At 40.3% G+C, this 14,966-nt stretch overlaps 1 protein-coding gene across 1 annotated transcript; it reads left to right on the top strand.

The window, feature by feature from the left end:
• Positions 1 to 4,973: 4,973 nt before the first annotated feature.
• On the top strand, positions 4,974 to 14,707 carry LOC145786996 (uncharacterized). The gene is made up of 5 exons (XM_082598751.1): positions 4,974 to 5,171; positions 9,648 to 9,714; positions 9,965 to 10,008; positions 11,026 to 11,127; positions 14,520 to 14,707. Exons 1-5 carry the CDS (start codon positions 5,143 to 5,145, stop codon positions 14,581 to 14,583), a joined length of 306 nt encoding a protein of 101 aa, XP_082454877.1. The 5' UTR covers positions 4,974 to 5,142; the 3' UTR covers positions 14,584 to 14,707.
• The last annotated feature ends 259 nt before the right edge of the window (positions 14,708 to 14,966 follow it).

Here is a 14,966-nt window from a genome sequence, read left to right as displayed (position 1 = left end):
TATTGCAAAGTTTCTGAAAAATTGATTTTCTTTGTTTGGACCATTTTGTCTCACCTTTCTCCTATTTCAACTTTCGAGCTACTGTAGCTACAGTCAAATCAAAATTGTCGTATAGGCTACAACAGGTAGGGAAAGTGGAGTTAGTTGAGTCAGTGGGTTGGTTGAGTCACCATTGTTTTCTGACTAACCAAACATGACTTCGTGAAGAGTAATAGCTTGAAATAACAAGCATTATGGGTAACTGTGTCCATCTTGTTTTAGCAGCTGTGTAAGTTATACAGGTTATACAGTCAGCAAAATACCATTTTTTGGACTAAAAAGTAAATATTTTCAGCTCAAAGTTGATTGGGATGCTGAAGCTAGGATAGGCGTAAGCGAAGATAGCGTCGAAGTTTCATATAGTTTATAGCTATCTTATGCATCGTGCATTTGTGTAAAACTGATCAAGCTTTACGTATAGATAATACTTTCAATAATTGTCACGAAGAAGGATTGGGGTTGGTTGAGTCAATAGCTGCGGGGCTAGTTGAGGCAGTGACTCACCTAACCCTACCTCAAGTTGCAGGCTGCATCTTACTTCTGAATTTTATTGCTAAACGCGCATTATTAATTCAGTTACTTGGACAAAATGAGCTATTATTTGATTATTACTTTTCTGTTTAGCTTTAAAATATTTTCAAATTAAGTCCTAAAAATTATGAAAAAAACTGGTCGTGGACAATGGCTTATGGAGACTTTTGAAGCTGGTTTGAAGTTAGTGCAAGATGGTATGTCGTTAAGAAAGGCAACAGAAAGAGTTGGTGTAGACAAAAAAACGTTTCGTAGATATTTGAAGAAGATAAATGAAACTGGAGCTGATACTTCTAAAGTAAAAATGGAATACTCAAGCCACAAACAAGGCATGAAACAAGTTGGGTATATTGTTTTTAGGGATAGAGGAGCTTTGGTAACTGTGATCGGCACCATCAATAACTTACTCTTGGAATTGCTCGATCCGTTGTTGTTGCACTGGATGCAACTCGTGCTGTCCTATGGTGGAAGTAGTAGTTCTACATGTTTCCAATGCAACAGTTGGGCACATTTGGCGTGCACCGACAACAGTGCTGTTTTTACATGTCCCACTTGTGATTAATTTAGGGGTAGGAAACTTACGACCCGCGGGCCAAATGTGGTTCGCGAAGCAATATAATGTGGCCTGTTGGAGCATGAAAAGTATTAGATTTCACGTCACTTTCAATAATACGTGTGAAATTCGGGTCTGGACGGTATGAAGACCTTTTTTTTTAGAGAAATGGCATGAAGTCGGGCGAAATCGAGAGAAATTTGGGCCTGGTTGCGGTGAAGACCTTTTTTAATTTTTTTTTTGGAGAAATGGCATGAAGTCGGGCAAATTCGAAAACAATTTGTGTCTGCTGCTTGCTGTGAAAACTCTTTTATGGAAAGTTTGTGGAAACGGGCGAATTTGGAGGAGCCATGTGGCCCACCTGGTATTTTTAATATTTCCTGTGGCTCATTGTACAAAGTAGGCTATTCTCCACTTCTGGATACAATAAACGTTCATTGATGGTATAAATCAGAAGTGCCAGTCTGCCAGATGGGGACGGTGCCCAATAGCCCCAAAAAGTTATGCATCTCATGAATGCCATTGCGCCTCAACTAACCCCACCCACTGACTCAACTAACCCTGCATGCGGGGTTGGTTGAGTCAAACGGTGCTCTGTGTTCGAGGTAATAAAAATGGCAATTAAATAGGAGATAGCATTTTCATAAATGGGTAGCAGCAAGCATAATTCATTACCTTTGTTTCACTTAGACTTTGATAAGTGTATCTACAATAGGTAAAAAATCATAAGGAAAAATCTGAAACATGACTCAACTAACCCCACCTTCCCCCTACCATTACCATTGGGCTTGAGCCTTTTCTTGAGCAGTTTAAATTCGGACAAATGATTTGGCTGGTTTTCGAATACCCGCAGTCGATAAAAACTCCAGAATCTTAGGCAGAAACGTATTAAAACTTTAAATTACGGCCAATAGGCCTATCCCAAAGTCATCCATGTGAAGGTAAAATGTGGCAGTAGCCTACCTAGATTGATTCGTATCGAAGCTGCCAGATTTGCTAACCTGTTAAGTCATTTGCTTATGAGAATTAGGCCTTGTTTCAAAATCAACCTGGTCTGGTCATTTTCCAAATTGAGTCACAGACTTAGCCATTTTAAGTTTTAAGAAATAAGTTATTAAAATGTATTTTAGGCTACTTAGTTTATGATGACCATGTATTTTTTAGTACATTTATATTTGTTTAGAGAGAGAGAGAAACCTTTTATTTTGTCTGCTGCGAAAAATAGTATAGGCTACGATACAAATATAAACCCGTACAAATATATTCAACAGTTGCTCAATAGTTTTGTGCTGTTTTAAAACTCTTTTTAATAAAGTCCAATTTTTAAGGTCTAAAATTTAAATTTAAGCTTTAAATCAGTCATTCTCAACGGGGGCGGTACCGCCCCCCAGGGGACGTTTTGATTTTTTTTGGGGGGTGGTATGATTGCCTCGGCTTAAGGGGGCGTTTTGATTATTAGGAGGCATTCTTTAACCCATCTACAGCCCAGCATAAAGGTTTCGTCAAAGAGCTCGTATCTTCGTGGTAGCATTTTCTATCTCATACCTGGTGGAAAAATGATTCAGCTGTGTTGTTCTGCTACATACCCAAAAGCGAAACCCACTTGACATATTCATACGAGATGATCTTCGAATGTTTCTCACTGGCTTTACACCGGATGTGAAGAAACTGGCATTTTTTCACCAAGCCCAAGGTTCACACTGACTACCAGTAGGCCTATACTGTTTTCATGCTCGCAAATATATATTTGCTTTTCATCAAATATAGTTACTAGTCTCTAAAACCCTTAGCCTACACTCAGCCTGTTTTACCCTAACAGGAGGATCATCAGTAGGTCCTTATATTCTAATATAAATATAATTCTATTTGAATAAGGACCTTCTGATGATCGCCCTTTTAGGGTAAAACAGGCTGTAGGCTAAGGGTTTTAGAGACTGGTAATAGCCTATATTTGATGTAATTCGCTCTGCTTGGCTTTTTGCTTGGCATTGAACACTTTTTGTAGTATTAATTGTTTTATATTCGCTTTTCGTAATTAATCGTTTTTGTTGGGGGGCGGTAAAATTTTGCCAGTTCATGAAGGGGGCGTTAGGCCAAAAAAGCTTGAGAAACACTGCTTTAAATAGTAGCCTACATGCCTATCTTAATTGGATGACCAAATGGTCTTTCGCTGCTCCTGGCTGATCAGATTCAATTGTTCAATATTTAGCGTAGGCCTACTTGTATCAGTCAGCACTAATTTGTAAAATTATCATGAACGAGGCAAACATTTCCATCAAAATACATTAAAGCTCAGGGAAAGCAAAGTTGCGGTGGTAACATTCTATCGTAACGATAATGGAGCCACAAGGTGGAAACAAACAGCGAGCCTTTGTTGTCCTACCAAAGTGCTCACTATTCTTGACAATTGACATGATAGCCTACCAACTACTGCCTACTCTTTTCTTTGATCCAGATTGGGATATGCTACTTCCCGATCTTATCACCATCAGGTTCTTTTCTCTTGTCGGGAGCTGGAAGCAATGAAGCGACAAGTTTTTCGGTTTTCAGGTAGGCTATGTCGAAATTGCAGTTTTTCATGTCTTGTCCAGTTTTTAATATGATTAGTCTAAATTCTTGGTGATCAGCCCCTGTATCGTTTCCCATTAATTTTCCCTTCTAATAGTGGTCTTTGGACACAATTATTGCAAACCATGTGGCTAAAATATTTCAATTTTCTTGTTTTAATTGTTTCAAATTGTTTCATAATTTGTTTTAAATTGTATCATTGTTTCAAAATTTTAAATATGCTTCTACTTAGGCTATAGTTCCGAAACAAAACTTAATTTGTAACTATAAGCTTTTCATCAAATCTTCTTATGACTTTACCAAGGTTGCGTAGTGTGATAAAATAATTTTAAAAAAGACATTACCACACTTGTCGTTTTACCATTTATGATGACAATGTCCATTGTCCATGCGTATAAATAAATAATTTATGTTCTGCTTTTTGCCAGTCACGAAAGAGCAAAAACAGTATGATTAAATAGATTACGTTTTTTTAGTTTTATGGTCCTCAATCTAGCACTTTAGCACTGAACAATGATAGTGAGAATTGAATTGTGACGTCATTATTAACGCTTCTTTACAGATTAAATTTATGGTACATGTATCCGTTTCCACAAAAGTCTTGAAAGTCATGAGCAAACGATTTTTGAATGTGCGTTTCATGAACAAACGTTTTTTTAGTTTTCTTCAAGCTTTGATACATCTTCTGACCCTACAAACAAACACGAAACAGTCCAATGATAATATTCCTGCTAAATTTTCAAAAAAAAATGCTTTTCTTCGAGTGGACTACATCAACGTGGAGTTATGTGCATTGAATTCCAAAATATCCGACTTCTATTCCCATGACAGGATTCATTCAAGCAACTTCAATCAACAACGTAACTTTTAACTCTTGCAAAAATATGTTGTTATTTTCTTGAGAACCATCTTTAACATCAGAGTAACAACGCTAAAAAGAAGTGACTTGATGAAACATCATACAGCACTTTCTATGAACATTACGATTCAAGATAGCACATGTCTCCATAACAAACCACAAAACTAAAAACACCTAATCTATTTGATTATTATAGGCCAATACTGACTTTGTTCTTTCGTGACTGGCAAAAAAGCAAAACATAAATTATTGATGCTCAGGCAGCGATAAGGTATTGACCGCCATATGTCGAGTCTAGCTGCTATTCTGCTATTTTGTCTTTCCAAAGTTAATTGCAAAGGTTGTGTGAGAAGAAAATTACAGCAATACTATTCTTATGATTCGCTATTTGGTTCTTTGGGCTGCTAAACGGCATCAGGTCAAGGAAGTTTCCTAGATATTTGTTCTACAGCTAGCAAAGCAAGAACTCAGCAGGATTGAAGAGAAACTTTATTTTTGAAAATCTAAACTGTTATTGTAGAAATCGTTATCTACTCCCAGTGGAAAAGTGAAAGAGTTGTATTGTATCCAGTCTAAAGTGATAAAGTGAGCCATGAAACAATCCGTTACAGGAAGTTCAAGGTTTGTAGCATTAATAAGACATTTTTTTTAATGTGAATACACAATTTAAAAATTTTGATAAAGTAGAACAAACTTAAATTCAGTTTCCTGTCATTCTCTCAGATTAACATCTCAATTTATTTTATCTAACAATGATTGAAGGGAGAGCTGGAAAACTACCTCTTATGCAGGTATTGCCTGCTGTGCAGAAGAATTACAGATAACACTGGTCAACACAACTTTTCTTGCATGGAGTTTTTCAATGGATTTAGGGTAACTTTGGAGTGCTTCTTCTTCGTCGTATGAGCTGTTCTTCCAGACTATATGTTTGGGCACGATGTCATCAGCCACTCGACAGTCTCGTCATCCAGGGCCTTCAGTCCAAGCGTTCCATGTGGTGGTTGATGGATTGGGCAGTCATGGACGACATGGTCTACAGTCTGGTCTGTGGCGCCACACTTGCATCCCGGTGAGGGAGTCAGGCCCCATCTGCACATGTCTGAACGAAAGCGACCGACGCCGGTTCGTAGGCGGTTAAGCCGGACCCACGCAAGTCTTGCGAGGGACATTCCCGGAGGGTGGGGATCAACGTCGGGTAGGAAATCATGGAGTCGGGAGGTGTTGTTTTGCCACTCCATGTTCCATGTGTAGTTTGTCCAGTGTGCCGCACTTATTCCAAGATTTTCAACGTTGTTCAGAAGCTGTCGTGCGGCGGGCACAAATGGGCGTCTTGATTTCAGTCGCTGCTGTCCTTCAGGTAGGCGCTGGAGTGTACTGTGAAGGAGGTGGTCGGGGTCGAGTGCGCGACGAGCAAGGGAAATCATGGCTCCTTTACGGCGAAGCTCAGCAGGTTGGATGCCCGCAAGGATGGGAAGGCAGTGCGTTGGAGTGGGACGCAGGCATCCAGTCACAGTGCGTAGTGCGTCATTGATGGCGGTGTCAATGTGGCGGGTGTGAGAGCTGCGGCACTACACTGGTGCGCAGTACTCAGCGGTAGAATGGACGAGGGCCAAGGTAGCTGTGCGAAGGGTTTTCGCATCAGCTCCCCAGCCGGAACCCGCCAGCCGCCTCAAAAGTGCTACGCCCGCTGATAGTTTTTTGCGCAGTGACTCCAGGTGTCGTCGGTACGTGAGTGATCTGTCCAGGGTTACGCCGAGGTAGGTGGGTTCGGCGCAGTAGGGGAGGTGTTCGTCATCGGTGGTGATGTTGATCTCACGTTTTGCTTCCTTGTTGTTTAGATGGAAGGCCGCCGGCACTGTCTTTGCCTTGCTGAGCTGTAGCTTCCATTTCTGGAGATATGTTGATATAGTTGACTGTCCTGGCTTAGGTTCCTCTCCATTGACTGCCAATCTCCGGCTGGATGCAGGAGAGCCAGATCGTCTGCGTAAGCATACTTCCTGGAGATGGTGTCAGGCAGGTCATAGACGTAAGTGTTAAAGAGGAGGGGAGCCAGGACAGAGCCCTGTGGGACGCCGTTCCTGAGTCGACGTAGTCTACTTCGTCGGCCGCTACCGGTGGAAAGGGTAAAGCTGCGGTTTTGCACAAGTTCCATAATCATATGGACCATGTGCCTGTCAGGAAGGAGACGGAGTAGTTTGCAGGTAAGGCCGCTGTGCCATAGAGTGTCGTAGGCAGCCGTGAGATCGACAAACACGGCGCCAGCCTTCTTTTTTGCCGAGAAGCTGTCCTCGATGTCTTGGGTCATCAGAGTGACCTGGTCTACGGTTGATCTTCCGTGGCGAAAGCCGGTTTGTTCCCGAGGGAGCTGAGGGTCTATTATCGGTTCGACACGGGCGTAGATAAGTCTTTCGAGTATCTTGAAGGGGATACAGAGCAGAGAGATGGGGCGGTAGCTCTTTGGATCCCCTGGGGGCTTCTTCGGCTTTGAGACTGCAACCACTAGGGCTCTTCTCCAGATTCTTGGGATGCGCAGGTGACGCAAGCAGCAGGAAAGGAAGTCTTTTAACCAGGACCTCATAGAGGGGGCAGCTTGGAGTATTAGTTCCGCGCATAGGTGGTCAAGGCCCGGGGATTTGCCTGGCTTTAGGTGCTGGAGGGCGGAGGCAAATTCTTCTGGGGTAAACTCACCAGAGATGTTGCCTCGACAGGTGTTGGGACCTTTCAGAGGTCCGTCATTTCCTTGAGGACGGACTTGTCTGATTTACGGTCTCTCGTTCTGTGCACTCCATTTTTCACAAGTTGTGAGGCGATGGCATTTGCTGAAATGGGGCATTGGCGACGAGAGGCACATGATCTGCCAGTGAGGTTGTTTGGGGTGCTGAATCCGAATCTGATTTCAGATTTATCCTATCACATCAGGTTTGTGAGATATGATAACAGCAAATTGTTACTTTTGTCTACAGTGGAAGATTGACGTTGCGTTTATTGCACATACACATTGTGCTTTATCCAGAAATCCAGGCCATGTAGTACATAAGTAGCTGAAATACACCCACCAACTATAATTTTGATACCAACTTGTTTTCTAAGCAACATTATTAACCAATAACCATGCAGTAGTAACAAGCTAAAAGGGAGGCTAAAAGTATAACTGCCCCCTCCCCCGTCAATGTTTTTCATAAAACCACAAAGATTTAAACAGGCCTATGGCAACGCTTGTTCAGTAACCTTATTTAAGTTGTTTTGGCCTGTCTAACACTAACCTTTCGTTATAGCACTGCATATGTTGGTGGTAAACGCAACGCCAAATCTTCCACTTTTGACAAAAGTAGCAATTTGCTGTTATCATATCTCACAAACCTGACGTAATAGGATAAATCTGAGGTCAGATTCGGATTCAGCACCCTAAAGTCACCCTAAATCAGTTCTCAAAACCCATGCAAGAAAAATTTTTTTTTTTTGTTGACCAGTGTAATACTACTGTGGAATCGTATGGTGTGGTGTGCACATCTCATATGATGTCTTTGTGGTGTTTCAATCAGTGTTTGAAACTGTCTTCGCATATGTGTTGTGTATTGATCCATATCTACCATCAGTTTTGGTGGCTAGGCCGCTAGGTGATCAACGTTTTGAAAGCCGGATTTGCAGTGCAGGCACTCAAACCTGCTCAGAGTGCCCATCTATGTTGTGTATGAACATTGACAGCGTATTTACTGATAAGTCTGTTGGCTGTTACCTATTCCCGTATATTTGCTGTATGGAATTTTGAAAGAGCCGTTGTTGGGTAGTTGATGAAATTTTCTCCCCTTGGCAAGTCTGTGTCCCACTATTAGTTCCATTCTTGATGAGAATCACAATAGTTGTAGGCTACCAGGAATTTTATAGATTTTTTTTTATTCTAATCTATAGCCTATTGGTGTTGGAGACTTGTTCTATTATTTTTCGTATGGGTGATTTTTTGGTAGAAGAGGTGATTCTACAGTAGCTTAATTTTTTGATGCTGAAATAGATTGAATTCTTCTTCGTTTAAACCCAGTGGCGGCGACAGTCTGGATGTTTGAGCAGGTGTCGAGCAGCCATTGAATTGATTTGTCATCCAGTTCGCGCAGACCACGCACACCATTTGGCGCATGGTAGATGGCGCAGTTATAGATGGCGTAATCTGAGGTTTGTTCCTCCTTGCCACAGTCACAGATCGCGTATGGAGCCATTTGCCATTTGTGCATGTTGGAGCGGAATATTCGGAGCAGCACCCGGGGCTTCCTTGGCAAATGCATTGCGATTGGATGAGGACCGGTGTCGGAGATGAAACTTTTGAGTCTTGAGGAGTTCTTCTTCCACTCAAAGCTTCCTTGGTGGTCCACCCAGGTAGCCGCACAGATGAATTGGTTTTCAGCGGTTTTCATCAGGAGTTGTGCGGCACGTACAAATGGGTGTCTCGATTTCAGTCGACGGGGTTGCTCGCTCACAGACTCGTAATGACTTGAGTGTAGCAAATGTTTGGGGTGCAGAGCGCGGCAAGAAAGAGACATGATAGCTTCTTCGCGACGAAGCTCAGCTGGTTGGATGCCTGCAAGGACAGGGAGATTGTCCGATGGCGTAGGTCGCAGGCATCCTGTCATGATACGCAAGGCGTCGTTTATGGCAGTGTCAATTTGATGGCAGTGAACACTGCGGCTCCAGACAGGTGCACATTATTCTGCTGGCGCGTAAACTAGGGCAATGGTGGTAATGCGCAGGGTGTCAACTCCGGCTTCCCAGCCTGAGCTGACCAGACGCCTTAGCAAAGCTGTGTGTGTTGAGATATTTTTGCGTAGTGACATCAAATGTTGATGGTAAGTGAGCGACCTATCCAGGATTACCCCTAGATACTTAGGATTACCCCTTTCCTACGGTGTTGATCTTGAGCTCACAAACATTTTATAACGTGTTTATAAATATACAATTTTGTTTCTCTTTTGAAACAATTGCAAATTAAAATCTTTGCTTTTTTAAAAAAAAGTTTTTAATCTTTTATGTTTTAGGAAATAATATTTAATTTTTGCTCAAACTATTTCTTCATTAGACGATAAAATTAAATTCTCAGTTGCATTACAGAAAGACAAACTCGAGCAGAAGTAGGAAGACGTCAAAATGCTGTTCAAAATGTCGGAAACGTAGAGAAGTAAGTTAGAATCCAAGTTATAAGCCTAATAAATAATTTCCTTGTTGTTCACACTGTGATATGATTATTATGATTACCTAACATCACAGATTGTGGCCGCAATTGAAGACCCAGTATTTTGAAATGACTAAGTTTCTAACCTAACTCAAGCAAGACGTTAAAATCTCTGTCATGAGATAATGTTTTGCTTTTCAAACAAGGCTGTTTCATCTATCGGTTTGTTCAAGTTAATTTTTAGATGATTATTTAGCAGAAGATGTTGGAACGGAAAAGGAAGAGCAGAAGTAAATCAAGGTTAGCGGAGAATAAATAGTTTTTTTTTTTAAGACCAATAAGGCATAATAATAATCTATACGAATCATAGCATTTTAGTTTTTGTGTGACGCACTTTTTTAGATTTAAACATTTAAATAAGTACTTTAATATATTCTCGAACAGTTTAAGTGTAAAAAATTGAAAACACAGAATCGTTTATGCCTATTGGAAAAACACCGGCCGTCAATATGTAGTATGCACCAAAATAATGAGTCATCGGCTACCTGTCCTTGTTTTTAAATTTGGTGTTTATATACACTTTATCGAAATAAGCAATTTTATCCATAAATTCTTTATCAATTGAAAACCTGTTAAATACGTATGAGACATACGTGTAGACTTGCTATATATAGCCTACCTTTTGACCCAACAGGAAAACAATAGACAAGGAGCCATAGAAAGGAAAAAAAAAGGCTTAACCCAAATACAGCTTTTTTGCTGTAGTGTTTCCAAAGGGAATTACAACATATTTTCATGTTTCTGAACAAATTCTCTCAAACTATTTTTTATGACGTAATATTAGTTCACTCTACAACAGTGCTTCTTAAACTTTTTTAGTTTTGTTCACCTCTAGCATCTATCTCCAGATTTCATTCACCCTTTTCTCATGATATGATAAAACTATCTCGTCTATATATAACAAAATACTTGTATTATATATTTTAATTTGATATTTATAAAAATATAGTGAAATTTATAAAAAACAATTAGTTTTGATTAAAAAATGAAAAACTTAGAATTGATTTTGTTTTTGGAAATTCTCACCTGTTCAGTGAACAGGTTGAACACCCGGAACTTCCGCCCTGCTCGCAAGCTATCATCCATTTCTGACGGTTCACCCTTATTCACCCCTTTTGGTTGGTTCATCCCTGCAAAAAATTTTATTCACCCTGGGGTAAACCATTCATCTGTTTAAGAAGCACTGCTCTACAATAACCTTCCTCGAGATTTAAGGATTAATTTACTAAAGCTTAAGACAAGTTATTTTCTCTGTAGAACAAGCTGGTGGAATAACTTCAGAGGTTCACGCAGTCCTTCCATTCCTATCGATCCAAACCGCACGTCTCCGAGTCACCTTGAGCTTCGACGCATCACCAGGTATGAATGACGACTCCATGCAAGTTGTTTGTAGGCCACCAATAGTGTTGTAATTTCCAACAGAAGCAGTGTCCTAACGTGTGCTTTTGAGCACAATGAATGACAAGGTCCAGCAAAAGTAACTTATTTTGACACTTGCAGTTATGAATCCCCGAGTAGAGCATTGTAGGCCTGCAGTAGAATCTACATTGTAGGCTAGATGAAAGAGGGTTCTGGTAATAGCACTCTTATTATAAAAAAAACTTCTCGTACAAAGCATCTGCCGTCCTCAGTTGATTGCATTCGCCAGTTAATAAAATACCTCGAGTTTTGCTTTAAAACAGATTTTTTAAATTTTGGGCGTGCACTGCCGTGCAGGTTACAGTAGATTTCAACGATTAGTTTCTTATAAGCTTATTAAAAAAATCCCCTCTCTTCCCGATAATAATAATCAACAAACAACAGAAACCATCATTGAAAATTATACTAAAATCTGCTCATCGAGTGATGGATAAAGCAGCAGTTGGTGGAACTGGAAGTGTTACTTACAAAAACGCGCAATGTTTAGGCTTTGTGGAATTTCTGTAGGACTAGCACTGTTTCAACAAAACCCACACATCAACTTAAAATGAAAGCCCTATTTTTACAACTTCTTGTGAGCTAAATTGTGTTAATCAAAATTTGCCGGTTATGGATAGCCCAGTGGTTCCCAAAGTGAGTTCCCAAAAACTTAAGAGCTTAATACAAAACTGAATGGTTCCTAAAGGTATAACGGTCCATATGAACAGCATGAACCTCATGCGTACTCACATAGTTAGGTGATGGTGATAGGCTTGCTCTTTTGTTTAGATGTGCCACAAAAAATGCAAACAAATTCTTCACATAGGGTTTTTAGTAACCAAAATGATTTTAACACCAGTTATAGATGTACAGTAGCTTACTGAACGAACCAGTTTAATATAATCAATTTTGCAATATTTTTATGTACTGTAGGCCTATGTGTGTGAGAGAGTGTTAAAAAACGTAAAACCGGATGATCTGAATTGCTTGTAAGGTAATAGAAGAAAGCTACTATTGGTCGATGAAAAGTATATGTGAACAAGTAAAGGTGGACAGCATGAAGGAGGCTATCCCTCAAAGGAAGGCTCCTCGCTAGGTCGAAACTCTGATGGTTTGCAGGCCAGACCGAACCGTCAAAAAGTTACTGCAAACCAACAATAGAAGCAATCGAATCATTTCAAATCGAATCAATTCGAATCGAATCAATTCGAATCGAATCAATTCGAATCGAATCAATTCGAATCGAATCAATTCAATGGCTGCTCGACACCTGTCCAAACATCTAGGCCGCGTCGCCGCCATTGCTCAAGGGTGGTAAAAGGCAGAGCTCTCGACCCCTGGAGTGTTACGATTTAACGTCTGGCGAAGTGGCGAAGAAGGTTCAAACAAAGAAGAATAGAAGCAAAATGTTCGAAAAATATGGATGAAAACTTTTACGATTGCAACATGGAACGTCCGAACATTATTTTAGAATGAAAAATTAGACAACATCATAAAAGAAATGAAGAGAATGGATATCGAAATATTGGGCATATCAGAGATAAGGTGGAAAAACGGATAAACAAATGGGACGAATAAACAAATGTGGACATTCCGAAAAATGCAGAGTATTTCCTGGACTGACAAAAAAAAGCAGCCAAAACGTTTTAAATCAAGTAAAATAAACAAAGAATCTAATAAAACTTATCAAAGAGAATAAGCTTTAATTTTTAGGACACTTGCTGCGAAAAGGAAAATTAGAACATCTCTCTCTCACAGGCAAAGTTGAAAGGAAGTCAACCAAGGCAGACAAAGATTAACCTACTTAAACCAACAAACTGACAAAACTAACACCAGCAACATACACCTAATACACACAGCAAACAACAGAGAATCTTGGAAGCTTTTCATGCAAGAGCCAGTGGCGTAGCCAAGGGGGGGTTTGGGGGTTACAACCCCCCCCTTTGGCACGCGTGTGACGTCACGATAGTGAGAATGATGCTTTCAGTCTAAAAAAAAATTGCTTAATTTTATACAAAACTGCATTAAAAGAGCGAGTTTTGCCAATACCAAACATTCAAACATCTCAGCCAGGAATTAGCAACAATAGAAGCAACAAGAAAACATAGAGACTTAGCTTTATTTCCGAAAAATGCCGAAGAAAACATGATCTTATCCTTTTGCTATGCTACCGGACAGCACCATTTTACAGGAATATTTATACCTACATTTTTGTTGAAAATGCTCTCAGAATGCACCAAATTTAAAGTAATTTTTCAAAATTTTCTGGGGGGGCCCCCAGACCCCCGCCGCTGGGTGGTCAAAACCCCCCCCCTTTCAAAATTCCTGGCTACGCTACTGCAAGAGGCAGTCAATGCTTGGAATCAAGTGCGACAATAAAAGAAGACGATTGGTCGAAGCAATACGATTGTGTCGTCTGTGCAGTGTTCTTTCGCGTAGCGTCGACATCGATCGACGCCAGCTGTGATTACCCACAGTTTATCGATCCCTCTCTGCTATGCAATTGCAATCCAAGCATTAGCAATATGGGGATTATACGCAGCACTCAAGTGCATTGGCGTGACACAGCGAGGTCGAGGTAGTGCATGGCAATAATGCTACAAACGAATGACATTTCAGGTATAACCTACTGTGATTACGTCAGCTGATTAGCGCCGGCCTTGAATTGCATGGCCAAGTGGTGAGAGCCATGGTTTGACGTTCGAAAGGCACCGGTTCGACACCGCTCAAGAGCATGTGGTTGTGTGTTTGGCAAAACACTTAGACATGCCGTCGATTGCAGAGTGGCGCCCCTTCGAATACATCCCTTGAACCTTCTGCCAAGTTGCTCCAGAAAGAAATGCCTACACCCCTTCTTAGGGCAATGGCCAGCTGAATTGAACTGTAATTACGTGGGCTGATGACGCGGTTTGGGTGATAAAAATGGAAAACTTGTTTTTATTTTGCGTTGTCAAACTTCTTAATTTTTTTCAGTTAATAGGCTACAATGAACTGGCAGTGACACACACAGTAAACACATGGCAATCGTTTGATGGCAAAAGGCGATAGGATGGTTGCGGACCACACTACCGTACACTATTTGATTCTGCAGGATTCTACCAACTGAATTTCGTAGCGAAACAGACATAATTTCTCTCTCGGTCGACGGGTAGACTACTACAGTAGAGATAAACTATCTCCTCTACTTCAATTGCCGAGTTTACTCAAAATTAGTAAACTTTAGGCTACCATTGTTCTTGTTAAAAATACAGTAGACTACTTTCAAACATTTGTTTTTAAGAAATTTTGGGTAAAAGAGAAATTTATTGTGAAAATGTAATGACCGTAAAATTTAAACTTTGTTTTTGTTACAGTGCCAGGAAACTGCCTATTCCGTATGATCGGAAATGGAGTAGTGATGACTTGGATTCGGAGTGAACGAATGGCAGATGAAACCTCAGGGAAAACATTGCTAATAATGTATGAACAATGTACAGTAGAGAGAGACGCAACTGAACATCACATCCGCCGTTGTTTTAAAATCTACGCGAGGCCTAGCCTACATTATTTCAGAAGAACCGAAAGTCTTTAGATTTGATTTTATTCTCTGGTTGGATCAATCGTAAAATTGAGCTATTATACATTAAAGTCGGCAATTCAATAAAAATGGTTTATTTTTTTCATCAAATCATAAAATCCGTAGTACGTAATCAACTAGCTCACAGAAGAAATAAATTGTAGAATAAAATTAAACAAAACCATATAGGCCTAAAAAGCAAGCCATTCGTATTATTTGAACAACTTGACAAGAGTATTCTTGG

The sequence above is a fragment of the Aplidium turbinatum genome, chromosome 2, assembly GCF_918807975.1.
Source record: "Aplidium turbinatum chromosome 2, kaAplTurb1.1, whole genome shotgun sequence".
NCBI classification, from domain to species: domain Eukaryota; kingdom Metazoa; phylum Chordata; class Ascidiacea; order Aplousobranchia; family Polyclinidae; genus Aplidium; species Aplidium turbinatum.
The sequence above is the reverse complement of the archived record's forward strand: the minus strand, read 5'-3'. Positions and strand labels throughout refer to the sequence as shown.